Here is a 27,132-nt window from a genome sequence, read left to right as displayed (position 1 = left end):
GGGTTTAAAAATTTTTTGGCAAATAAGACAGGAGCCTAATTATTAAAATGGATCTTAGTAATGTAGATAATGATGCCTAGAAAAATTGGGTTAATACCTTGAGAGTTTGGTAGAAGTTAGAGCGTTAACTCACCCTGGGAAAACATAGGATAGACTAGAGTCTGTCCTGAATGCCTGGATTCGTTTTTGCCTGGAGTCAGATGCACAAATCTAGTAGTTTTGTACTTTTATCTGAATTACCTAGGAACATGACAAATAATTTCTTAAAATGATTGTTGTTAGCTCTTTATTTCTCCTACTTATGGTAGGAAGAGGAGGTGAGTAAATCTTTTAATTCAGTGGTATTTACTGAGATCCTACTCTTTGTCAGGCACTGGCCCAAGTATAGTTAGAAAGGGTGATGATCTAGACCAAGTGTGCCTGCTAGTGGAGGAACTAACATAATGAATTCATAAACATATTTTGTTAATAACGAAAGTGCTGTGAAGAAAAATCAAGTGGGGTAAGGGCAGAGAGAATGCTCACTGGCCAGGGAAGTGGTGTTCCAGATTGGGTAAGGGGAAACCTCTCTGAGAAAGTGACAGTTGATGGAGATCTGAATAAAACAGGAGAATGAGTGAGCAAAGATTATAGGGTTGTGCTCTGGTTAGAAGGAAGAGGAAGGACAAGGTCCTGAGGCAGGCTAGCCCTGTTTGTAGAACAGCAGGGCAGCAAGACAAGAACAGAATGAATGAGGCAGAGAGCAGTAGGATGAGAGGCTGAAGGGGGGAGGTGTGAGAGCCAGATCACATGAGTTGGGTTTTACTGAGTGGTGAGGGCACAGTAGAGAGTTCACAGACAGGAGAATGAAGTGGTCTGAGTTACATTTTGGAGGGATCACTGTGGCTGCCAGGTGGAGAGTTTTTGGGAAGGTTCCAAGAGCAGAAGCAGTGAGAGAGATTAAGACGCTGTCGTATTGACCCAGGTGGGCAAGGAAGTGGTTTAGGCTGAGGTGGTTAACAGTGGAGCTTGTGAGAAGTGGTTGGAATCAGGACATATGTTGATAGCAGAGCCAGCAGGATTTACCAATGCATTGGTTGTGGGGCATGAGGAAGAACAAGAACCATGCATGCTGCTTATGAGATGGACAACGTATGGGAGTAATCCAAGAGCCTTGTCTAGGACTGGATGTATTTGAGACATCCTCTAGGCTTCAGCAGAAGTTGCTCAGTAGTCTCCAGCTTGTCTCCAGCTTGGGGAGGGTTTAGAGCTGGAATACGAGCTTTGGAGTCTTCAGCATCTAGTATTTAAATCTGTGGGACTGAGTGTCTAGGGTTGGATTACAGGCAGTGGATGCCTCCTTTGCATTTAAGAAGTGGGAAGAGGAAAAGAAGCAGCAAAGAAGAATGGGAAAATGTTTAGTAAGTGAAGAGAAAAGCAAGGGGAGTCTAGTAACTTGAAAGACAAGGGAAATTTTACAAAAGAGGAAGTGTTCCCCATCAGGTAAGCACACCCCTGATCCTGTACTCTTTGTTGATCCAGAGTAGATGGGAAATGGTCAGGTGGGGGTTTTTCTCTTCCACAGCTGTGAACAGCATCTGAATCTCCTTATCAAAAACAGATTTGTCCAACCCAAGCTGCTGCAGGGCACAGTCCAGGTGGTTCAGGGCTTCGCACAGCACCACCGCCCCATCACGGTCCAAACTAATCCAGTGCAAATTCAAGCTCTTCAGTGACTTGCAGACAGTGAGAGCCGAGGCCAGCGCCTCACAACAGGCAGTAGTGAGCTGACACTGTGTCAGAGTGAGAAGTGGGACATTGGCTTTAGAAACATGGAGGTCATTGGTGACCTTCAAGAATTTTTCTGAAAGAGGACTTTTTCTGCATTGGTGGGAATTTGATTGGAATGGATACAAGAAAGGGCTAAAAAAAGGGGGAGGTGGTGACCAGGAAACCTACAACTCTTTTAAGTGAGTGTAATAGCTAAATAGCTAATGTGACAAAACCAGTCCTTTCCCTGTTTTAAAATTTTAGAATGGCCTGGCATAAGCAGCTGCTGGTTTGTAGATCCATCAGGGAATGCTATAATTAGAATAGGAAAAAAAAAAAAAGTCAATTTTTTCACATTGCCTTGGATTAGCATATATTTAGATCTTTATGAAGTTTTCTAGATCTGTATACAACATAACATACCTGTCATCAGTCATCATTGTTGTTGGCAGTAATGACTTTGAAATACATAAAAAGCTTTAAAAAGCTACGTTTTGATGTACAGTTTATAAATATCCTTCATATGACTTGTCTAAATTTCGTGTTAACAAGATTCTCCTTATTCAGTGATCCCATAAATTCACTGGAAAGTGGGGGAAGGTCTTTAAGGAAGCTGTTCTTTAAGAAAGGATTTCTGCTTTAAACCATAGTTGAAGAAAAGTCAATACACCAAACTTTCTCCTGAAGCTTCCCCTGGTATGCATGCTGTTTGTCCACTAGAGGGTGCAGTACGAACGAGGATGGAGCTATGCCTTCCCAGGCCCCAGTCATGTGTAGGATGGATGTGTAGTATTGGCGTTGTTTCCTCTCTTCTTTGTTTGAAATCCCAGAGCTAAATCCCTGAGAAGAAAAGAGGAACAAAATGCCATGGCATAGTTTTACTTTATGATTCCTCTCCCCTCTTCCACCTCTATCTGTAGTACAATTAAAAGGCAATGCACATACAAAAATCAATAGCATCCATTAAACCAGTAATGACAGAAGAGGAGGTATAATAGAAGAACATAGAATACTCATAGTAGCATCAAAAACCATGAAGTGCCTATGAATAAACCTAAAGAAAATATATACAAAGCTTTTTTGGGAAAAATTAAAAGCAATTCAAGGAGGTAAAAGAAGACTTCAAAAAATGTGGGCATATGTTCTGCTCACAGGTGGAAAGATATGGTATATCAGTTCTCCAGTTTCATCTGCAAATTCTAGAAATTCCAATTAAAATTTCAACAGATGGTTATAGATTAATTAGGAGAGATGAATAGATTTTTGTAACTATTTTGTGTTCAAAATACATTGGCCATTTTATGCAACTTACATAGTTTTGGTTCCCCCTCCCCTGAAGTGGAAGGAAAGATGGGCTATTTTTCATGTTCTGTATATATAACTAATGCACACAAATAATAAAATGAGTGCTAACCTACAGTCTATGCCTTAAGCATGTAGAACTTCTAGTTCCTCAAGTTTAGTTTACCAAGCTCTTTCTTGCTGCTGAGTCTTTGCACATGCTGTTCCCTCAGTTCCCCTTCCGCCACTTTGACTAAATCCTAGTTGCCTACCACTAGTCACCCTTGAGATCTCCATTTAGATTGTTCTCTCTCTGAGAAACCTTCTCTGACTAGATTTGTATCCTTATTGTCTGCTTCTGTCAGAGCATATAACCATGGCCAACTGGAACTCATGCAAATACCTGACAATGCCCTCTTTGTCTCCTGCAGGTGAGGGAGTTTAATGGTCAGCATTTTATTTTGGAAGAAGCAATTACAGGAGATTTTGCTTTGGTGAAAGCCTGGAAGGCAGACCAAGCAGGAAATGTGATTTTCAGGTAGTATGATGGTTTTAAAAAATTTGAATGAAACGCATTCCAGCAACTTTACATTTCCTAAATTATGATTACAAAAATGGATATATTGATGTGTTTGATGTTTAAAAACTTATTTATAAAGTGGCTTACAATCAAACAAGCCCACCTGTCAGCATATATGTATGTGTGTGCAAGGCTACTGCTGTGCAGTCTTGGTGATGTGGTGTACTTGTGGAAATCTGTTCTAATTGGTTGGGGCCCACATTGTACTGCTTGTAAGCTATTTTGAATCTAAATACCCTTGTATATAGTCACATACAAACTATTTTTCCATGTGGTATTTTAGTTGCCAGGACAAGTTAAGTGTTAAGATGTGCTTAGCAAATGTGAGAAAAGCACACAATTGTATTTAATTTTGAAATTGTTATTAATATGCATTAAGGTAAGATGCCTAAATTTTTTTGATATTCTGGAAAGATCTTGCTAACAACCATTTGGGTCGCTTCTTTTCTAGTCATGTTGGTGTCTACTAGGAAATACTTCTGTAGGTTCTATCTGAAAAGTTGATTAATCTGGATGATGCTCAACTTTCATTCTTGTTATTTGGATAGCCACAGATATTAAACCACAGGCTTAATAGATTTCAAGATCTTTTGATTACCCTAAGCGTATTAAATACCAAATATTTAGTATCTTAGATTTATACATTATATGGTTTTGAAAATTGTACTTTTGAATATACACATACAAGTTTTCCAAAAATTATTTATTTATTTTTCCACAAAATAAACAGTATTTTTGAAAATATACATACAAGTTTTCCAAAATGTTTGGTCTTGAAGACTTTGCTGGTTAGGTTACAGAAATAATTTTCTGGATATTTACTGTTATAATATGGAATTTTACTGTTTTCGTAATAATGTTTATCTTTACCAAATGCACCTTTGGTGAGATCATAGTTAAATTCTCAGTGACTACCCTCATGTTGTTTTGTTCATTTCTGAAGACCTTATATGATATCAATATTATATTTAGTTTCTTGAATTCAGCCAGGTTTTGGTTACAACTGATTTTGGCAGTTACTCATTTTGCCTCATGTCTGCCTTATTTGACATTTTGGTGTAATGTTTGCAAAGTTAAGTTGCTTTTTTAAAAAGATTAATGAAATTGTAATAGAAGCAAATGGAAATGAACTATTTAAACTGTTTCCATGAATTTATCATGTGTTTCACTGCCTGGCTCTGATATCTAAAGACTGCACAAGGGCTCTACCCATCATTGACTTATGCCTGTGGTTATTGACAGGAGATAAGACTGCTCATCAGCAATGGTCAAGTGACTTAAATTCTTAAAATACTGGTTTCTTTCTTTGTTTTCTTTTTTTTTTTTTTTTAAGATTTTATTTATTCATTCATGAGAGACACAGAGAGAGAGAGGCAGAGACACGGGCAGAGGGAGAAGCAGGCTCCATGCAGGGAGCCTGAAGTGGGACTCGATCCCCAGACTCCAGGATCACACCCTGAGCTGAAGGCAGATGCTTAACCACTGAGCCACCTGGATGTCCCAAGATACTGGTTTCTAGGATGACCTTCACTTCTAATGGGACAACTGGTAAAATGTCTATCTAGGCCATCATTAGGACAGCCCTGCACAGCTTTGCCTCTGGCCACACTGCCCTTGGAGGTTTTGATGTTGGGCATGCCAGACATCTAGTGGAATCCAACATAGCGACTTGTGAAAGAAAGTACCCAAGGACTTCTCTCTCAGGGACACACCTGTCTTTATATTTATTCTTGAATCTAAGTGAGATAAACATTGGTGGCCTGAAAGAGCTAGTAAAGGAAAGATATAACTTATTTTCCTTTATCATGTAAGTTTTTTTATCGACTTACACTCTCAGAAACAAAAAGTATATTAAATTTTTTTATGGATGGTGGTGGTGCATTAGTTTAAGAACTTGAGTGCAAAACCATCAGCAAAATTGGCACTTTCTTGAAATTTTTACACCTCAGGGTCTGATGTGGGTGTTGCACTTCAAAAAATTTCATTAGAAATTGGTCCCCCAGAATGATCTTTATAGATGACTCACGCATTACCAGTGAATGTTTCATTTTATTTCAGCAATAGATTTCTCTTTAATAGAGAATATAATTACTCTGCCTTCTCATACAAAGCCCTTGCTACCTTTCTTAATATTTTAACAAGAGCAAGTTTAGTGAAATATATGACTATAGAAATAAAGTGGCACCCCGGTTAAAAGATTTAGGCAAATTAGTTTTAAATGAGTAGATTTATTAATATCTTTTTCATCTTTCTGAATGTAATCTATATTAGAATATGAAAAATAGTCCCTCTTTCCTTCAACCCCATAAAAGCTATAATTGAATGAAATGGGGCTATTATTTTTATTTATAAAATTAACACAAAAAATATAATACATTCTTTTTAAAAGATTTAAGATTTTAGTTTATAGAAATTCTTTTAATCCGTAATCAAAGCTGAGAGAAACTCTTCTTATTTTTGGTTTTCTTTCCTCCTAATATAGGAAAAGTGCAAGAAATTTCAATTTGCCGATGTGCAAAGCTGCAGAAACCACAGTAGTAGAGGTAAGAGAAGAGGTCATTTCTGTTTTCCAGAGGTTGCTTTTTAAACTTGCTGTTATGTATTAGTTTAGAAAATTTATAACAGTTCATGTGTTTTCTGAAAGATAAACAATGGCCACTTTTAAATTTGGGTATTGAAGGATTCTATTTAAATATGTAATATTTGCAATTTTACTGTAACATTAGTTTTTTTGGGATCAAGTCATGAAACTAGCCAGCTTCTTTTTTTTTAAGATTTTATTTATGTATTTGACAGCGAGAGAGCCCACAAGCACTGGGAGTGGGAGAGGGAGAAGCAGACTCCTCACTGAGCAGAGAGCCTGATGTGGGGCTCAATCTCAGAACCCTGGGATTATGACGTGAACTAAAGGCAGATGCTTAACCAACTAAGCCACCCAGGTGCCCCTGAGACTGACTAGTTTATAACAGTCCTTTGGTACTTGAGTAAAATACTCCTCTTTGGGTAAAATTGCAAGATGGATTTTTATATACAGAATCCCAGAAAAATAGTAAGTTATATCATTATCTTATTGTAATTGATACTGAGAATTCTTTAAAGAAGAAGGATGGTAGTATAAGTAATTGCTTTGATGTTGTTTTGTTTGGAGCATTTGAATTAAGGAACTGACTCTTCTTTGGGCATCTCATGGTGTGGCAGAGACATGACTAATTCTGGAGCCTTTATAGGGTTAAAGCTCTGGGATAAAACTAGGTTGCTTATACCTAAACCCTGACATTTTGTATTATATGTATTTGAACCTGAAAGGAGATACCAAAATGATTCTTAACTTGAGGCTTTGAGAATCACCTTGGAACCAAAGTTTCATGAAAGTTTGAGTTAACTTCTCCTTGGGAGAGTTTTTTGTTTTCTTTTTTTTTTTTTAAGATTTTATTTATTCATAAGAGACAGAGACAGAGACACAGGCAGAGAGAGAAGCAGGCTCCATTCAGGGAGCCTGATGTGGAACTCGATCCGGGGACCCCAGGATCACACCCTGGGTGGAAGGCCGACACCCAGCTGAGCCACCCAGGGGACCCATCTTTGGGAGAGCTTTATAGAAACCTATCATGGGATCTGGAAATGAGAATATATGTTCATGGTTTTTCTCGTGGTGGTAGTGTCATGTGTGACATCTTTTGACTCCTGCATGCATTTGGCCAAGATGATATTTCATGGAGGCAGTACGGTGGTATTTTTGAAAAATCAAATGTTAGAATTCTGTTCTTCTCTTGGAAAGTGAAATGTATTATTTTTAAAGTTTTGGAGGATGTGGTACTTTCAACCTAGGCATGGTGGTTTCTTTTGCAACAGCTTTAGTATATTTTTTGCATTCAAAATGGACAATGTGGTTTACTCTCACTATGCAATCTGTTTTTTTTTTTAATATATTGAATCATCTTAATGACCTGTCCATGGCACAGGCGCGCACATGCATACACACACATGCACACACACAACACACACACATATAATATCACTGAAGAAAAGCCTATAACATAGCTTAAAATAACTGGTAGTTTAACCCTATTGATTTTACTTCTGTAATACTTCCTGGAACTAATATTCCTTCTCTGAGTACCAAGGGCCTTATGCATTGTCCTGGCTGAAGTTCTTTTTTTTTCTTCTTCTTTTTCTTCTTTCTTCTTTCTTCTTTCTTCTTCTTTCTTCTTCTTTCTTCTTTCTTCTCTGCTTCTTTTAGCCAATCTTGTTTCTTCTAGGAACAGAAAATGACCCTCTCATGTCTGAGAATCACTGTAGATAGTAGAAAAGAGAAGAAGTTTTTTGTTTGTTTGTTTGTTTTTGGCATAAGGGAAAGGAGATGAATTCCTTTAATCAAACCTGCAAATATGGTAAAGGCTATTCCCCTTGTCTGAGAACAGACATCTCTGTCAGTGCACTCTTTTTTGCTAGACCCAGACTCACTGTGGGATCCTTTTCAATATGAGACTTCAGTCAGCCACTCTCAATTAACTATGCCTGCAATGTCCAGCATGGTGGCCACTAGTTACATGTGACATTTGAATTTAAATTAATTAAAATTAAACAAGGTAAAATTCATTTTCTCTTCAGTAGCTGCATATGTCTAGTGACTACTGTTTTTTTTTTTTTTCTGTTGTTTTTTTTTAAGATTTTAGTTTTATCTATTCATGAGAGAAAGAAAGGCAGAGACATAGGCAGAAGGAGAAGCAGGCTCTCTATGGGGAGCGTGATGTTGGACTTGATCCCAGGACCCTGAGATCACACCCTGAGCCGAAGGCAGACAGTCACTGAGCCAGCCAGGTGCCCCGTGACTACTGTTGTTTTTTTTTTTTTTTTTTCGTGACTACTGTTTTGATCAACACAGATCTAGAACATTATCACTGTGAAAAGTTTGATTGGACAGAGCTTGGTTAGAGTGATGAAGATGAAATCTAATTTGTCATTCTAGCTTAGGAATCTAAGCAAAACAGCTTTTAGATAATGGATTATCATAAGCTCAATAATAGAAGAGATCTGAATGCTCATAACCTGAGTTATAAGAACTATGTTCTCAAAAGAGGAAAATCATTTGGAATTGTGAATGGTGAGTAGATGGGATATTTTCTGATACAAAATTTCCATCTTGACTTTGTGACTTCTAAGTCTGTGTTACTCTAAGTCTAGTGAGTACCCTGGATCTGCAGCTCCTCTTCTTTGCTATGTTCTGTGTACTCTGTTACCTGCATTGACCTCCCAGATTCGCGTTACCTGCATTGACCTCCCAGATTCTGTAAATCACAGCTCTTCCTATCCTGCTTTATTTGATGGGGATCCTAGTGGAATGGATGATTATGAGCTAGTCTCTGTAGTGTGGTATTTAATAGGAATCTTCAGAAATCATAAATTACCCATATTTTCTCCTGCCTGCTAGTTATTAACAATAATAAAATAATAACAGTTACTGTTAATCAAGTATTTATTATTAGTCACTGCTATAGTCTTTATGTGCATTGTTATTTGTGTAATTCTTTTTTTTTAAGATTTTATTTATTCATGAGAGAGAGAGAGAGAGAGAGAGAGAGAGAGAGAGGGAAAGAGAGTGAGGCAGAGACACAGGCAGAGGGAGAAGCAGGCTCCATGTAGGGAGCCCGACATGGGACTCCATCCCGGGTCTCCAGGATCAGGCCCTGGGCTGAAGGCAGCGCTAAACCGCTGAGCCACCTGGGCTGCCCCTTGTGCAAGTCTTTTTTTTTTTTTTTTTTTTGTGCAAGTCTTATAATAGTCTTTCTTAAAGGTAGGAACCAATATTATTCTTATTTTACAGACGAGGCCTTTAAAGTACAGAGATAAGTGATAAGTTTAATATTTATCTAAACTACAGATAAATATGTGACCTGATGTCACACAGCTAGGTGGACCCAAGACAGAAACACAGAGAGACTGATTCCAGGGTGTCTGTTCTTTTCCATTATTTTGTGAAATGTTCTCAAATCATCATAAATGGATGACTTTTCAAACTTTTGGAAGATACTGAATCTCTAGGAGTAGTACATTTCAATGCTAACTATTAGAATCAAGTGGAGAGGTTTTTGGCTAATTTATTCCTGTCTCTTGTACTTCCTTGCCAGTTATTCTGATCATGGTCTTTTTCTCCTCCATGACCATATACCTCGGAGTTGGCTTTGAGAGAAGCCTCATCCTGTGATCAGTTGCTCTGTGGGACCATTCATTCTTTAATTTGGTTCATTCTATCTTGTAGCTTCTCTGAACCTTGCAGCTCTTCACAAATTTCCCTAAATACGGTGATTGAACATCTGTTCTAGTACTTTCAGACAGTCGAAAACTTTTTTAGAAGTCTTAGCACATCTCCTTTCTCTTACAGAGGAGGAAATAGAGGACATTTCTGAAGCAGAGCCTGGGCTAGAGCCTGTCTTCCGAAGCTCTGTGCCACTCCACAGTGTGGCATCTTTGTAGCCTTTCTCCCTGTTTACATCCTGTAACTTGAGTTTGAAGGAGGTCAGGATAGAACTACAAATACATATTAATGATAGTTCCCTTAGGCATCTCAAAATTGTTTTTGGCTTTAGAAGCAGAGGGACAAAGGAACATAGAAGTCACCTCTTGCTTTTGTTGTTGTTGTTCATAGTTTCTTCTCTAATTAATTTACAGTAAATATTTTCTATCAATAAGTAAACCAGAGTGTTTATCTTGAATTAAAGAGAGCATAAAATTTGCCCTCAAAGTGAGTTATTTCCAGTTTCTCTAGAAGGGGAATGTTCCTCCTTTTCAAAAAGTCTCCCCTTTCAGATGTGTTCTTCATAAGCTTGTGAGTAGTATAAAGCCAGTGAGGTGACCAAGTGTGTCTGTTTTCTCCTTTAATAAAATCAACATGAATATTGCATTCATATTTCTTAAAACCTGCAGCCACTTGCATGCTTCACCACAAAGTTGCAATGTAGTGAATGTCAGCTGTACTCCCCCTCCCCTGGCCACCATCCCCTTAAGGAACTGGTTTGCTACTGGGAAAAATAGTACAAGTGGGTGCACATATTGGCACACATGCCAGAAAGATGTTTCTCTTTTTGGCCCAGATGGTGTTATTTCTGGACCTCCTTCTCTTTGAGTGGGTGCAGTCGTCTTCCCTGATAAACTTCACAAGTTTAAGTGCAAAACCAGCCAGAGGATGACTCTTGGCATTGCATTCTGTGTGTATAATGAGAAGTGAGGACTGTCACGTCTTCCTAAGGGAACTCATTTGGCTTTTGTAGGGATCGTCTTAGCTCCTCAATTCCCTGTGAGCCCCCTCTGCTAGTCTCTTGGGTGCCTATCCCACCACCCTGGGTTTTTCTTTAAAGTGACCATTCCTGCATTTTTTTAAAACAACTTATAATAGGAAACTCAGGAGGAGGGGCTGGAGTACTTCACTCAGGAGACTGTTGAGCTTTTGTCTCCTGCAAGCAGCCTGGCATGCTGGCTCTGTCAGAAAAGGTCGTCTGACTCAGCCACTGAAGGCTGTTGAGGCTGTCTGCGACGGAAATAGCCCAGCTGCCTTCGTCAGGTTGTGCCATGGCTGGTGTTAGAAGACAGCACATTTTATACAAAGCCTCTTCTAGTTTAGCTAATTTCAGCTTTTAGTAAAGCAATATATTTATTATCACGGTTTGAAAAAAATTTTTTATTATATTCACATTATTGTATATTTATATATTTGCATATGAAAGAATTGCTTATATTATATACTTGATGCATGCAAATGTTGTATAAATGTAACCTGTGTGGGTTATGAAGCATAATAATACTTTGAACACCTACGAACCCACCTAAGGTAAGAATTAGAAGATTGCTCATACTCCTCATCTGCCTGCATCCCCTGCAGCCATAATTATCATCATTATCAAGAATATGGTGTTTTATCAGTCCCTTGCTTTAAAAAAACAATGCTCCAAGATATAAGGTTATGGCCATACTGAAAATTATTTCCTAGAGCACTATCCTAAGACTTCTGTTAAAAGAGGCAAGCCTTGGGAACCCGGACTTCTATGTTCCAATGCTTGGCACATGCCATCTCTCCTTAGGAGATTAACTGGAGGAAAAGATGGCACATCTGCCATCCTTCTGAGCAGATACATGTTGTTTCTGATTGGTGGGTGAGGAAGGGCAAAGGTTGATTGCAGTATAAATGATATTAATTTTTAAAAATATTTTATGTCTTTAGATCTTTATTTTTTTAAGATTTTATTTATTTGAGAGGGAGAGTGAGAGAGAGAGAGAACATGATCAGGTCAGAGGGGGAAGCATATTCCTCACTGAGCAGGGAGCCTGATGGGCTTAATCTCAGGACCCTGGATCATGACCTGAGCTGAAGGCAGACACTTAACCAGCTGAGCCACCCAGGCACCCCCCCCCCCAAATTTTTGTTTTTGATGTTCATTATGAAGGATGATAAACCTATACAACAGTAAGCAGAAGAGTAATGGGGAAGCCCCCTGAGTGCACCCCTTAGCTGCAATGACTGGCAGCCTATAATCACACCTGCCTCATCTACATCCCCATCTCCCTTTTTATCCTCCTTTATTATCTGTAAAGAAGCACCAGACAGGGGATCCCTGGGTGGCACAGCGGTTTGGCGCCTGCCTTTGGCCCAGGGTGCGATCCTGGAGACCTGGGATCGAATCCCACGTCGGGCTCCCGGTACATGGAGCCTGTTTCTCCCTCTGCCTGTGTCTCTGCCTCTCTCTCTCTCTCTCTCTCTCTCTCTCTCTCTCTCTCTCTCTCTCTCTCTGACTATCATAAATAAATTTAAAAAAAAATTAAAAAAGAAACACCAGACATTATATCAACCCCATTTTAGGGAGAGTTCAAGGAAGTTCAGAAATTCTCGTGTGCCAGGCACTTTTGTAGGTTCTGGAAGTATGGCAGTGAACAAAACAGAGAAACAACCCAGCTCTCAATGGAGCTTACGTTCTGATGCTCAAGATAGACATGAAATAGAAAACAGAAGGGAAGTACATGGTATGCCATATGTTGATATGTGTAAAGGAGAAAAAAACAAAAAGCATGAAAAGGAACATAAAATGTCAGGAGAAGAAACTGAAATTTTAGGTAAGGTGGTCAGTAAAAGGCCTCAGGGAAATGACTTCGGTTAGAGACTCCCAGGAAGTCAAGACACCAGCTCTGCAGCTCTCGGAGGGGAAGAAGTCGAGGCAGTAGGAGTGGCAGGTGGAAAAGCCTGTGGCGAGAACATTCCTGGTGGGTTGGAGGAGTAGGGATGAAGTCTCCCTCTTTCAGTGCAGGGAAGCAGGCTGAGGAGCATTACATGAGAGTAGCTTTCTTGAGGGTAACAGCAATAGCTTCTTCTGAGGCTATGGGAAATATGATTTGTATTTTTAGTTCACTTTGTAAGAGTTCTCAAGAGATGATTAGACCTAAATCTGACTTTAAAACTCTGAGATGAATGGGGCATGATTTTGAGATTGGAGCCTCCTGGCTCTTGTGACTCTCTGTCCCTGTTTGGAGATTCCTTGCGAATCATCTTAGAAGTGATCAAACTGGTTGTTATTTCACTTTACAATTAGAAGGTGGGAACACAGTGGATTTTAATGGCATAATCACTTCAGTGGATTCTACGAACATTTAATCTCCACCAAGCAGGCCAATTAATGTATCCATGTTTTAGAGTCTTTGGTTATCTTCCTTCCTGCTTTAGAGAATACAAAAATGCCTACAGGATAAACATAACTCCTTTCCTCCTAAGTGTCTTTTATTCTTAATCTTGACATTGCTAATGCCTTATGATATTACAGCTTCTAAAGCAGTGAAACTCATAACTTGTACAAGAGACAGTAAAAAGAAAAAGCATAGGTATAAACAGAAAAAAATTAAAGGTTTTCTCCACATAAGACAAGCACTTCTAACCAGTTAAGAGACCTCATTAGATTCAATTTCAAGCACGCACATCCATACCCAGGCAACTACTGGTCCTGCCCATATGGAATTCATTCACACAGAAATCTCTGGTTAACATGTGGAAGCATGATATTTATGAGAATTTGGCTGGAATGTCAAGTCTGACATTCACTGTATGATGCATAATATGCTAAATGTCTTTTACTGCCCTTAAGTATTTACCTGGTAAAGCTCTACTTCAGTTAGTTAACTAGAATGAGGACAGCAAGAACTATTTATGCCAATCCTCTTTACAGCATCCACCTGGACCAGTTGAGTTGAACACTTGACACACATATTCTTTTTTGAAAAAGGGTGGGAGGAGGTAAAAGAGCTGTTTGATACAATGTAGAGAGAATGAATACCCTCTTTCCTCCAACCCCCATAAACCCTGGCAACCCTTGATCCTAAGGGAGAATGCAGTCACTTGCCCAGGTGTTAACTTTTCAGATGGTTGTGATAAGCAGTGGATATCACTTACATCAGTTTTTGTTTTTAGACCTGTTAAATTATATATGATCTTTTAATTTACATTTCTTTCTCTCATAGTTTTATTGTTGTAAGATTTTATTCATGCTTTGTATTTCATTTTATAATTATTACTAAATCACTCTGAAAGAGGTATCTCTAAGTTCTTATGCTATTAACCAGATATACAGTCCCTTGACAGATGATAATATCCTTACATAACTAAACTGACTGAACTGATTAATTCTACTTATTTTAAACTATTAAAGTATTTAAAGATCATTCATGACTATTAGAGACCATTGAATTTTCATGAAATGCTACATTTGTTTGAAAATATTTGAATGCTAATGAAGATGTATTTAACAAATTGTAGTTGAGTATTTTGGCAAAAATTACCTCAAAAGTAGAATTACTCATATTAATATCTACTGTTTCCACCAAAGAAGCAGTAAATACTAAAAAAGAATGGACTTGGTGAATGTCCGGTATTAACTTTACTGCCTTTTTTTTTCTTGTATACCCTTATAGATTACTAAATATAATTCTTAGACTAATGACCATTTGCATCCAGAAGAGTAGCAGACTAGAAACATGGTTTATTGATGATAAAAATATATTAAATCAAGTGCTAATCCTGACATTTTATTTCGTGTTGCTTGGTAACAATGTAGCAGCTATGTAAGAGAGTTTCATTATCTCAGGTACAATGGACTTCATTGCATTGTGGGGTAGAAATACCAATTACAGCAAGTCATTTGTATGCCATTATCCTTACAAAATTTTGTGCTATTTTTTATTGTTAGTGCAGAGATCCTGAAAGTCATTTAATAACACATGGATGGATGTATTATTTTGATGGATTGGTGAACTTTATTCTATTTTTGGCTTCTTGACTTTGTATCTATTTATAATTTTTAAGGCTTTATAAATTTGTATTTTATCAACTTACACTGTAAAACTTAGGCTTTCGCATTTTACTGTAAGTATGTATATTCTAAAGGATGATTCATTAATTCTTAGTGAACATTTTTTATCCATGACCACCTAGAGAGGGGAGAAAAAGTATCTGGGCAGAATTTCTTGCCTCACGAAAAATAATAAGGGTATATTCCTCATCCTTCTCTAATATAAAACATTCCTAGTTTAGTACCTACTTCAGGAAAAGGAAACCTGTGGAACCAGTATGATTCATTTTAAATGAAAAGACTGATTTATATTGTGTAACTATGTATGTTCTATACACTGTTAGTTCACAGCTATTATTTAAAAGGGTTGCAGAACTATTGCCTGTGGCCTCTTTTTTGTACCACATAGAGCTAAGAATGTTTTTATATTGTTAGAGGGTTATTTAAAAAAGAATATATGGCAGAGTCCACAAAGCCTAAAATATTAACTGGACTTCACAGAAAAAGTTTACAGAACCTTAGTTCACAGCATGATTTATATTTCTGTAGTCTGAACGTCTTAAATGTCCCTCAGTATTATTTCTTGAAAGACGCAGTGGGCTCAAGTAGAACTGAAATAGAATAATAACTGGCTTGAAAAATATTAATGAAAAATTAAATTGAAGAATTTATGTGGTAGTGAAATGAGTGTGCAATCTAATCTGTCAGACCTTTGGGGGACAACCATAAAGAAAGGGAGGTCAAATACTTGTGTATCTGCCCACAGTTGTTACTTTCTTTAAGATCTCAATGCTTTTGTCAGTAAATCTGACTTTAGTATTATCATGAATCCATGGACTGATTTTATAAGTGTCTTGCCTTTTCCTGCCTTTTTAACTTGTCTCATACTTGAAGGCCAGTTTCTTGTGTACACAGTGCACAGCCAGGTGAATGTTGGTACCTCAGGATTTCTGCAACCTGAGCCATGTCCAGCATGCAACTCCAGCCCCAGCCGGCCGGCAGAGTTTCCAGAAGCTGTGAAGGTGGTCTGGAGTTGGAGTCATCCTGTATTCCTGGTGTTGGGAAGGGCCCTACAGCCCTGGACTTTCATTCAAAAACTGTGATGACTTTTAAGGGGAAACTCATGGACACCTTGGAGAAAGGAAGTTCTTATAAATCTGTCATAAGCCTAAGTTGCATATGCTCAAAAATTAATGACCTCTCTTAGCTGTCATGTTTTAAATGAAGCATTAATTAGTGACCTACTTATCTCTTTCTGTACTTTTGTTCAAAAGATTCAGATATTTTGGTTTGGGTTGAAAACTAAAGTTTATCCCTGAGGAAACTTGCTTGTGCTATCCATCTTGACTTCTTTTGAATGAAAGTAGCATTTGTTACTCTTTTGGGAGCAAGAGAAACAAAATGAATAAAGAGTGACTCAGATATTCATGGATGATTTATGTTCAACCATGGGCACACCACTGCCTGCAAACATCAGAGGGACTAAATGTTCAAAAATAGATATTTTCCATATTCCTTAGGATGGAGCACACTGTTAAATATAAATAAATTAGACTGCAGGTGTGTTTTCACTGCTTCCTTATGAAAGCTTTGCCTTATTGAATTTTTACAACCTCACGAAAAAAGTATGTCTTATTTTGTTTGTTTTTAGATGAAAAGATTTGAAACCATTGCTTAATTTGGGAGAAATAATGTAAGATTAGAAAACAAGAATAATTTAACTGCTAGAAAGTAAAGGTTTTTGACTCTGGTTCATTCCATAAAGAAACCAAGTCCACTTATGTCCAAGAATGGAGGTCATGTCTTTCATTCAGTTTCTGAAATTTAGTATCAGGACATTGTGTTTCTGTCACTGAATAACTAAGTCCACATTTAATTGCTTTGAAGAGAATTTTAAATACAAATTTCCTGGGAGGGAAGAAGTTTAACAGGAATGTGAAGAACCCTTTTCCATGTTTTCTGTGAAAGGCAGCTGGGTTATTCGTTTAAAGAAGCTATTTTAGTTTCCTTAATAATTGGGGGGAAAGGATACAAGTTTTGTATTGTAAAAAAGTTATTTTCAGTTTAGAATTTCATTTTAAATTTTGGAAAAGCTTTGCTGGCTTAGACAAAACTTGGGGAAGAAAAATTCATCGTTACTAAACTCAGACAAATACAGGTTGAGTATAAAAAGCTACAGGATTAAAACTGTTGAATTTGAAAGTTTTGGTATAATTTAAATTTCTCTCAGTTTGAGGAATTTGCAAACTGTCATTCATTTTGAGAATTGGCCAATCTCTGAAGTGGAATTAGACCTTTAGAAACAAAGGAAGTATTAAATTGAATTTTAAAAGCATTCTATAAATCCATTCCTGCTATGAAAAGTATTTTAGCTGCTGAGTTATTAATAGCTTTTTTCCTCAATGCTTTTGGCATTATGTTTGCACTCAAAATGTTTTCATTTTTCTTCTTTGTTTATATTTTTAAATATATAAAGTAGCATTTTACATGTACATTGATGGGAACTAGGTTTTATAACGATGTAGGAAAATAGAATGGAAAACTTTTTCTTCATGAAATTCATTCTTAGGAAGTAGAAGGGGCAAAAGAATGCTCTAAGTAGAATGAATACAGCTAAACTATGCCCTACACAGGGTAGTAGACTATCATTGAAATATTTTCAGCAGTGATGATAGCAGGTGAAGGAGTTATATAGCCTTGCAAATAATAAAAATAACAACAGAGACAACAAGTACTATTTATATCATGCACTTAAGTGCAAAGCACTTTACTTCATTGTAATTATCCAGTGAGTTAGGTTTTATTGTCCTTATTTTATGGAGGGAAGAAATGAGGATAGGGAGGAATGCCTGGGTGGCTCAGTGGTTGAGCATCTGTCTGCCTTTGGCTCAGGCCATGATCCCAGGGTCCTGAGATCGAGTCCCACATCAGGCTCACCCTCACCTCAGGGAGCCTGCTTCTCCTTCTGCCTATGTCTCTGCCCCCCCCCCCCCCGTCTGTCTCATGAATTAATAATTTTTTTTTAAAAAAAGAAAGGATAGAGAAAAACTTTATGATAACAAAGCTAGTAAGGGGGGAGGATTAGATCTAAACCCATTTCTTTCTGCAGTGGCTGAGATAGCTCAGTTGGGAGAGCGTTAGACTGAAGATCCATTTCTTTCTGCCTCCAAAGCTTATATGCTTTAGCAAAAGTAAAGGATAGAAAGTATATTTTAAGGTATATTTTGTTTTATACTTTGCTATTAACGTTTTATTGTAATTTACTGCCTCCTTGCTGGCAGGGTCATAGATCTTCAGTGAATTGAATTTTTCAGTCAATTCAGGGTAGCTGCAGGACAAAGTGAATACTTTCATGAACACAAAATTAGAAATCATTCAGTAATACTAACTTCTTAAAATTATAAAGTAAAGTAGTCCCCTAAAAGCTATAAAATGAGAGCCCTCACACTTGGGAAGCTAGAATGGTTTTTCCTCCAATTAAAAATGAGGTGGATAGTGTTATACAATGGTTTGATTCTAAGCAATGTTAGGATTCTATATGATAAATATTGGCAATGGTTATCTATTTAAAAAATACAGAAGACCACCCTTCCCATTCATAGTTTCACTGTGTATGGTTTCAGTTACCTGTAGTCAGTTGTAGTCCAGAAGCAGATGACTCACCTTCTGATGGTCAGTAGGAGCCTAACTACATCAAAACGCCTACACCATTCACCTCACTTCATGTTCCTGTGTAGGCATTTTATCATCTCATATCCTCCCAAGAAGAAGTAAATACAGTACAATAAGATATTTTAAGAGAGAGAGAGAGAGAAAGACCACATTCCCATAACCTTTATTATAGCATATTGTCATAGTTCTATACGATTACTAGTTATTAATCTCTTTCTATGCTTAATTTATAAATTAGACTTATCATAGGTAAGCATATATAGAAAAAAACATAGTATATATAGGGTTTGATACTGTTCTCAGTTTCATGCATCTGCTGGGATTCTTAGTCCATATCCCACATGGATAAAGAGGGACTACTGTAGGTACTTCCAGTTTTTGGTCTGGCATCTAAGGAGCCTAGAAGTCACCGGGCCTGTCTTCACAATAGGAAAAAACTGAACAAACTAAAAATCAACCAGTGTTTCTTATAGATTGATCAGGGAATTGAGGTTGCAAGGAAAGCCATTGGCTCCAAAATGGGACAACAGGCTGAAACAGAGAATCATAGCATACTATTTCATACTATTTCTGCCCAGGACAGAAATCTCTGAGGGAACCAACACTGCGATAGGAAACCCTAAACTAATTGATGAATTGCTGGAGGTTCAAACTTGAGAGTTAAAAATTTTTGGTGGCCCCATCTTGCACCTTGAGTTGGTGGGGTACACTTTCTTGGGTTTTACCTCTAGGCTCTCTAGCAGATTCTTACAATAGAGATTGGAGAAAAATCTCTCTGTGCTTCTGGTGGGAAGAGGGGGAAGTAGCCATATTGAAATACACCCAAGAGTATTATTCTTTTTTTTTTTTTTTTTCTCATTAAACTTTTGTTTTAATGGGTCTCAAAATTATGTGACAGATTTTTGGTCAAGTTGTTTCCATTAAAAAGTACTGATTTTAAAAACTAAGAGTATTATTCTTTTAAGGCCTGCCTTCGAGAGAAACTTTTTCACCAGAGCCGAGCCTGACTTGAGGAAAAGTAGCCTTCTGGTGTGGGAAGGGGAATACCTAACCCTGCCCTCCTCTCATCTTCCTGTTTCACTTAAGGAGGGAGAAACCACAAAACTGTGAAGCACTAGTGAAAGTCACACTAGTGGGGCAGGGGCAAAGGCTCACTAGAAGACAGACCTAAACACAAAACTGTAGATGTTTCCCTGTTCCCCTCACCATGGTGGTGGTCACCATGGCTACCGCACAGCAGAGCTCCTATATCATGATAGGGAAATATAAAAGATCTTCTTGTCTCAGACCTCATTTAAGAAGTCTCTAGGAAAATCCAAAACAACAGAGGAGACAAAAATAAGGACATTGCAGAAAAATTTAGCCTCTGACACCTACTGCTACAGCAAACAGTAAGCACAGCTTAATCCTGAGCTAGCTCACCATAAAACTTGACATTGAGAGCATATTTATCTCAGTTTCTTTTACCCAGTAATCATGTATGGTTTCCAACAATTTTTGTTGGAAACCAAAAATTATAAGCCATGTTAATAGCAAAAAACATTTGATAAGAGAAAGCAAGCATTAGAAACAAACTTAGATATGGTACAGATGTTGGAATTACTAGAATGGGAACTTAGAACAACTAGGACTAATATTCTAAGGGTGCTAATGGAAAAAGAGGACAGTGTGTGCAAGAACAGGGATAATGTAGCTGAGAGATGGAAATGCTAAGAAAGAATCAAAAAGAAATACTGGAAGTCAGAAACACTCTGACAGAAATGAAAAATACTTTTGATGGGCTCATTAATAGACGAGACATAGCCAAGGAAAGAATTAGTGAGCTGAAAAAATGTCAAGAGAAACTTCCAAAACTGAAATGCAAAGACAAAAAGGAATGAAATAGAACAGAATATCCAAGAACTGAGTCAATTATAAAAGATGTAACTTGTGTAATGGGAATACCAAATGGAGAAGAAAAAAGAACAAGGAATAGAAAAAAATATTTGAAGCAATAATGACTGAGAAGTCCCCCAAATTAATGATAGACACCAAACCACAGATCTGGGAATTTCAGAGATCGCCAAGCAGCTTAAATACCAAAAAGATTTACAGTTGGGATATCCTATTCAAACTGTAGAAAATCCAAGATAAAGTCTTGTAAGAAGCCAGAGGAATAAAATACCCTATATATAGGGGAACAAGGGTAAGAATTAGATCAGATGCAGATATTTATATGTGATGTATTGTGAAGGAGGGCCAGGACTCCAAGCATTTGGCACTCTCTGTCTTGGCACACAGGTCTCAGGATATTTGGGTGTAGATGGGCCAAAATGGGATACAGAGACACTTCCTGCACAGAACCAAGGGCCTTGAAGGAACAATGGAACTGGACATCTCTTGATTTCTTTAATGCCTATTCATATATATTATGAAATTAAGACCATATTGTATATTTTTTACTACATAAAACATTAGGAATGTTTTTATAGGTCATTAAATATTCCTCCCCAAAAAGCTATTTCAACAGTTAACAACTCTTTTATTGAACTTCTATGTTGTTTTCTATCTCTCCCTATTACAGACAATATTTTGGTGAGTATCCTTGTTTCTGTGCACATCTGATTATTTTCTTTGACAAAATTCCTAGAGGTGAATTTTTTGGGTGTTTGCATCAACATTTTACAAACTTTGGATAAATATTGTAAATTGAAGGTAATTTCAGTGATCCCATAGTGACCTATAAAAGTATCACTTTTGAACCATTCTTGACAACATGATATTATACTTAAAATTAGTTTGATAACTTGCTAGGTAAAAAATGCTGCCCTCTGGTTTTAATTTGTTTATCTTTGATGACTAGGGAAGTTGAGTATTTTCTGGCTATTTATATTTCTTTTGTGATTTTATGTGTTGTAGGTATTGCTGTCATTATTTTAATGAGGATGGCTCTGGTATTTCATCTCTAGGTTCTTGAATCTCCTACTTAGATGAAGAATTGTATGAGGGAAGAAGAGGGAGTGCAAGATTATGGTTGATGTGTGATCTGAAACTAAGCTCTGTGGGTTTGAACCTAGCTTCCTGGGGGCATCTTCCGCTGCTCCATGCTAGGGAAGAACTTGATTGGCTCTAGCTAGTAAACTAGAAAAGGAAGAGCATTGAACCCACAGCAGTAATTCAGTTATGGAAGTAAAGATGGATAAGGCCATTAGACATAACCATGATTGGCAGCTATACCCACAGACCGAACCCATTCCTAAAATAAGGTGTGAGTCAAGTGCTCTGTTGATTCACTGTTTTGAGACAGCTCTGTAAAACTTATGGTCATGATTTCCCACAAAATCGTCTTGCTGCAAATGAGGACATAGATTCTGTTGAGAAAAGGAAGGCAAGAAAAGGCCAGAGGAAATTCCAAAACCATTATATTATGTTAGAAATCTTTACCTATGATATCCTCTCCCGAAGATTATTGAATAGCAAGGCACAGTATGGCTGACCTAAGGGATACTCTTACAAAACTGTCTTATTGCAAGAAAGGACAAAGGTTCCTTTTACTAATTTTATTTTCTGCTTTAGTTTACCTAACAACTTTTGACCTACTTATTGATTTATTCCATGTTGGTGTTAAAAATTTAGCTTGTGATTTTAAAGTCACTCCTATTAAAATAATAGTGGCTTTCCTCACTCCTTCCAGAGACCTTGTCAAAAAATGTTATTTTTTCCACCTCAAATATAGATCTCGTCTACAAATACTGAAGTGATAATTAGGGCTTATGCAAGATTGTTTCATTTTAAAAATTAGCTGCTTTTTTTTTTTTTTAAAGGAGTTAGTTTCCTAATCTTTCTTGTTCAAGAGTATAGCTTTAAAAAGAAGGCATTTTAAAGTCATGGCTTACAGAAATGATTTAAGTAAGAATTGTGTGAGAGGAAAAGTGATAAATATTACTCATTGACTCCTTTTGTGTTATTGGTTATATTTCTTATAAACGTGTTTCAGCATGTATCATTATTGTAGTTTTAGCATATAGCATATGGCAGCCTTCTAAAATTAGAATATATTCAGATTTCCCACTGGCCTTTTACTAGGCTCCTAGAAAATCCAGGTGCAGAACCAAAAATTAATAAAAGTGAGAGGATGTAATTGCCAAGTTGTTAAAAATTTCTTTTCTGGAGAGAAGCCACAGTATTCAAAAGAAACTGTCCTAGCAACATATTAGTCAAGGTGAACACTCTTGTGAGTTTTTTGAAATATGAAGGAAATCAGATTTCTTTTTTGTTCAGGATAGCTGTTGCCACTTCTGATAGCTTTTTCAAAATTAGGTTCCTCATCTCATAAAATAAAATTTTCAGACTTCTTTCTGCCATTCCCATTCCTGCATGCCCTAAATCTCTTCATCTGTACCCTCTTGCCGCATTTCCCCAGATCGTGTTCTTTCCTGACTCCAGGACTTCACTCTTGCCATCTCTTCTGTCAGAAATGCCCTCTCCACTTTTCTGCTTCCTGAGTGGAGCTTTCCCTCTGTGGTAGTAGCATTTATCACCATGCAGTACTGTGATTAGCTGTTTGCTTGTCTCTTTCATTAGATTGGGAGTGCCTTGTGGGACCTTGTCCTACTCATCTTTGTATCCCCAGCGCCTGGCACAATGCCTGGCACATATTAGATCCTCATTAAATGATGTTTGAGTCACTGAGCCAGCAATTTTAAAATATGAGCATTGCTTTGCAGGCTTAGAAGTGTTCTGCCCACATTCTACTTGATTGGCATCATTATCCTGCTGTGGTCTAAGGAAGCAAAAATGCCTTATACTCAGTGGTTCTTCCTGACAGCTTTATATTTGAGGCCTTTGTCAGGCCCTGAATTGAGAGACTTGATAATCTGCTGCCAGCTGTTCTGTAATTCCTTTCCTTTTACTGTGACTAGCTTCCTCTGGCTTCCCTGGGATCATTTTATCTCAAGGTGTGCCTTTTAATGCTGCCTGGGATAGATAGCGTGTCTCATTCAATAGGCTTTTATTATGCAGTTAAAGCAGAACAAGCCTTATGGTAGTTAACTAGATATGTAGAGGGTTATCAATTGGTGGCAAATAAACTGGCCTTGTAAATGCAACTGCCTGTTTACTCAGGTGAGAATTGGCACAGCAAACATGCAAGTATGGAGGAGTATTGAAGGTATACTTAGTGGCATGGAATTAAAATCATGTGTTGCATTTAACAAAGTACATCCAGTAAGAGGGGGATGATTTAGTGTTCAACAACCTAGAGTAATTAAAAAGATACATTAATTTGCATACTTCTGGGTCTTTTTATAGCACATCCAGGAACTAATGTAGACTTACAACATATAAAGGCTGGAAAGAATATTAGACATCATTTAAAACTCAACTTTAACATTTTGGAGATGAAATGACCTTACGGGGTTCACATAAGAACCACTGCTAAATGACATTAGTTGATAATTAAAACCAGAATTTACGTCTTCTGACCCCAAGTCCAGTACTCTGTATCATTCTCTGTTGTCTCCTTATTTTTTAAGTATAGAAATCAGTAAAATACATAGCATTAGAATTACATGGACAAAATCAATCTCTTACAAAATATTGGCACCAACAAATTACCATGTATTATCAACCATAGCCACTTGTCTTTAATGGGGGGAAATTCTGTCTAAAAGATGAAGGTGCTTCTTTAAGTTATCATTCTTAAGTTTTCAATATGTTGTTGAGTTTCAGGGATGAGCTGTACATGCCAAAAAGATGTTTTAGATTTGGGAGTTCATCAGCTTCATTCACCATAGGTGTTTCAGTCATTTCAGTGAATGATGATATCGGAGGCAGTACTGGCTCTGCTTTCCTAGTGATGACTAGAGGAAATTTTTTTGTAGGAAAAAACTGGAACCAAGTGATACCAGCCATAAAACTGATTGTGTGTACCTGCTGTTTGTATGAAGGAAATGGCCATTGTTGTTACTGCTTTTTGTTTTTTGATTACTAACATTACAGCTGAGAATGTGATGAGTTTGAATTTATTTAGGCCTTAGAGATCTAGTTTTAGAAATTATACTCATGGGGTGGGAAAGGTATCTTGTTTTGAAGTTCATTTAGTTTTGCATCTTATGTCTACTTTTCTTATACTAAATTAGGGGAAAAGAAACATGGCATTTTAATATTTTTAATGAAATTAAATAGGATTCTATTTTGCTTACTGCTTTATAGAAATGAAAACATATAGAGAACATTTAAAAGGTAAAATGAAAAAAAAATCTCTTGTTCTATCCACATGGTAAAGGATTTTAAATTTAGGAATTATTGAGTCATTCACAAGGTAAATTCTAGTTTCTGCTAGATTAAGCAACCAGGAACGGTGTTCTGGAAATGCTAGAGTTTAACCCAATTCTGCTTTGCAGTTTATGTGTTAAATACTGAGTTCTTACATTATGAAATGCTCCAAGGATGATTAACAGCCCCAAATTGAAGGAAACAGTCTTAAAGACTTTCAAAGTTTTAGTTGGTTTGGCATCACTAATAGGCAGTTTTTCAGTGGCTGTAAAAACCCAACACAGACTTTCTTTCTATTCCTGTTTCTCCATAACTCTCTTCATTGAAAAGTGTTCCTAGTTTAATTCTTTTAATTATATCATGTCTCCCTGTTTTCCTTGGGGTATGTGATAATGGTGTAATTTTTTCCTTAGTATTGTAGATAAGACTGGTGCTTTGAATGAATGTGTTAGAAGTGTTTTAATTCCTCTGGGTAGAGGTACTCTTTTTAATTACTTCTCTGGATTTGCTATAGCCCTAATAAAATTTCCTTTTAGAAGAATATATGACAAATACAATTTGGATATTTATAATACTGCCTGGATGTTATTAAATCACATACTTAGTGAAGATGGGCATTTTTGGTCAAATTTTTAAAAAATGCTAGCAAAAAAATCAGCATGGACTAGACTGTTTGGATATGGTATTAGATTGGATGAAAATGAAAAAAAGACTTTTAAATTTTTTCTTCTTAATTTTTTAAAAGATTTATTTACTTTAGAGAGAGCATGAGTGGATCGGGGGGCGGGCAAAGGGAGAGGGAGAGAGAATCTTAAGCAGACTTTGCACTGAGCATGGGGCCCAATGTGGGGCTCGATCCCACAACCCTGAGATCATGACCTGAGCTGGAACCAAGAGTTGGACGCTTAACCAAGTGTGCCACCAGGTGCCCCGTATTTAAATTTGTTTTTAAAAAATGATCTCTCCATTACAAAAACCATTGGGATAGTCCATGAAGTAATACTCCTATTTTTATTGATCAATATGGCCTATTAATTTCATGGCTAATCATAGTTCCAGTAAATTAAACTATTTTTAGGTACAGCTTTCCTTTTAATGAGTTCAAACTGCTTTCATCCATTTTCCTTCTCATACCATGTTTCAAATGAGACATTATAGTAAGGAAGGATTGTTTCTATTTTATTATGAGGGACATTAGGTTGAAGGTGTATATCCTGAACTCTGAGACTGGACACAAGTGGAGAAAGGAATATTTTTCTTGCATTTTTTCGGTATTTCTGTCACATGTAGTTTTTGTGCTGGTGCTTAGGTAAACCCTTTTAATTTGCTCTTCCAAAAAATTATTAGGCCAGATATTTATTTTACATAATCTGTTCCCTGTTGAATTTCATTCAGTTAAAATGGCCCATTTTATTTTCCTAGCCAGTAGAGACCTGATGATATTATTTCTATGTTAATAGTATCCACTCTTTTTCTGGCCTTGTATCAATTTGATAAATGAACTATTTAATTTTTACCGATTTTGTTCCAGAAATGATATAAAGTAGCTTACAGGACACACAATACATACAAAACAACATCATTTAAAAGTAGGGCTAGGGACTCCTGGGTGGCTCAGTGGTTGAGCATCTGTCTTTGGCTCAGAGCATGATCCCAGAGACTCAGGATTGAGTCTTGCATCAGGCTCCCTGAATGGAGCCTGCTTCTCCTCCCTCTGCCTATGTCTCTGCCTCTCTCTCTCTCTGTGTGTGTGTCTCTCGTGAATAAATAAATAAAATCTTTTTAAAAAATAAAAATAGGGCTATAAAAAGAAAGAAAAACAATGGTAGGTCTTTAAAATGGAGCTGCAATTACACTGAAAAATCATACTGTCATGGCAAACATGTATGAGCACAAAACATCAAGTAAAAATGAAAGTACTTAAGTAGTTTGATAATATATACCATATGAAGGAACCTAATGGTCAAATCAGGTGAAGTACAACTGTTCTTCCCATTAAACTAGACAATTTTATCTTGGCACCCTGTTTTAATTGCACAAAAGAACTCATTTGATTGTAAGAAGGAGAAACTGACTCTTTATAACAATGATATAAAGATATTGGTTGCTCCAGGGGTAGGCTCTTCCTGGAGCATTAAAAAACTGTTTGGACTCCTTGAGTATTGTTTTTGCCAGACTTTTGCTAAATCCTTGGGAGGTCATGGGCCTGAGATTGTCTTCTCTGACAGAGATGGAGATGTTTCTGTTCAGAATTGTACATTACACAGAGACTCT

General features: G+C 37.2%; 1 protein-coding gene across 1 annotated transcript in view; it reads left to right on the top strand.

The window, feature by feature from the left end:
* OXCT1 (3-oxoacid CoA-transferase 1) overlaps positions 1 to 27,132 on the top strand; it is a 125,023-nt gene that overhangs the window by 24,801 nt on the left and 73,090 nt on the right. Inside the window, exons 6-7 of the mRNA XM_041748377.1 lie at positions 3,462 to 3,568; positions 6,093 to 6,153. Of these exons, the coding sequence (XP_041604311.1) occupies positions 3,462 to 3,568; positions 6,093 to 6,153 (168 nt within the window). The remainder of the gene's footprint in view (positions 1 to 3,461; positions 3,569 to 6,092; positions 6,154 to 27,132) is intronic.

Source organism: Vulpes lagopus, chromosome 3, assembly GCF_018345385.1.
Source record: "Vulpes lagopus strain Blue_001 chromosome 3, ASM1834538v1, whole genome shotgun sequence".
NCBI classification, from domain to species: Eukaryota; Metazoa; Chordata; class Mammalia; order Carnivora; family Canidae; genus Vulpes; species Vulpes lagopus.
The sequence above is the reverse complement of the archived record's forward strand: the minus strand, read 5'-3'. Positions and strand labels throughout refer to the sequence as shown.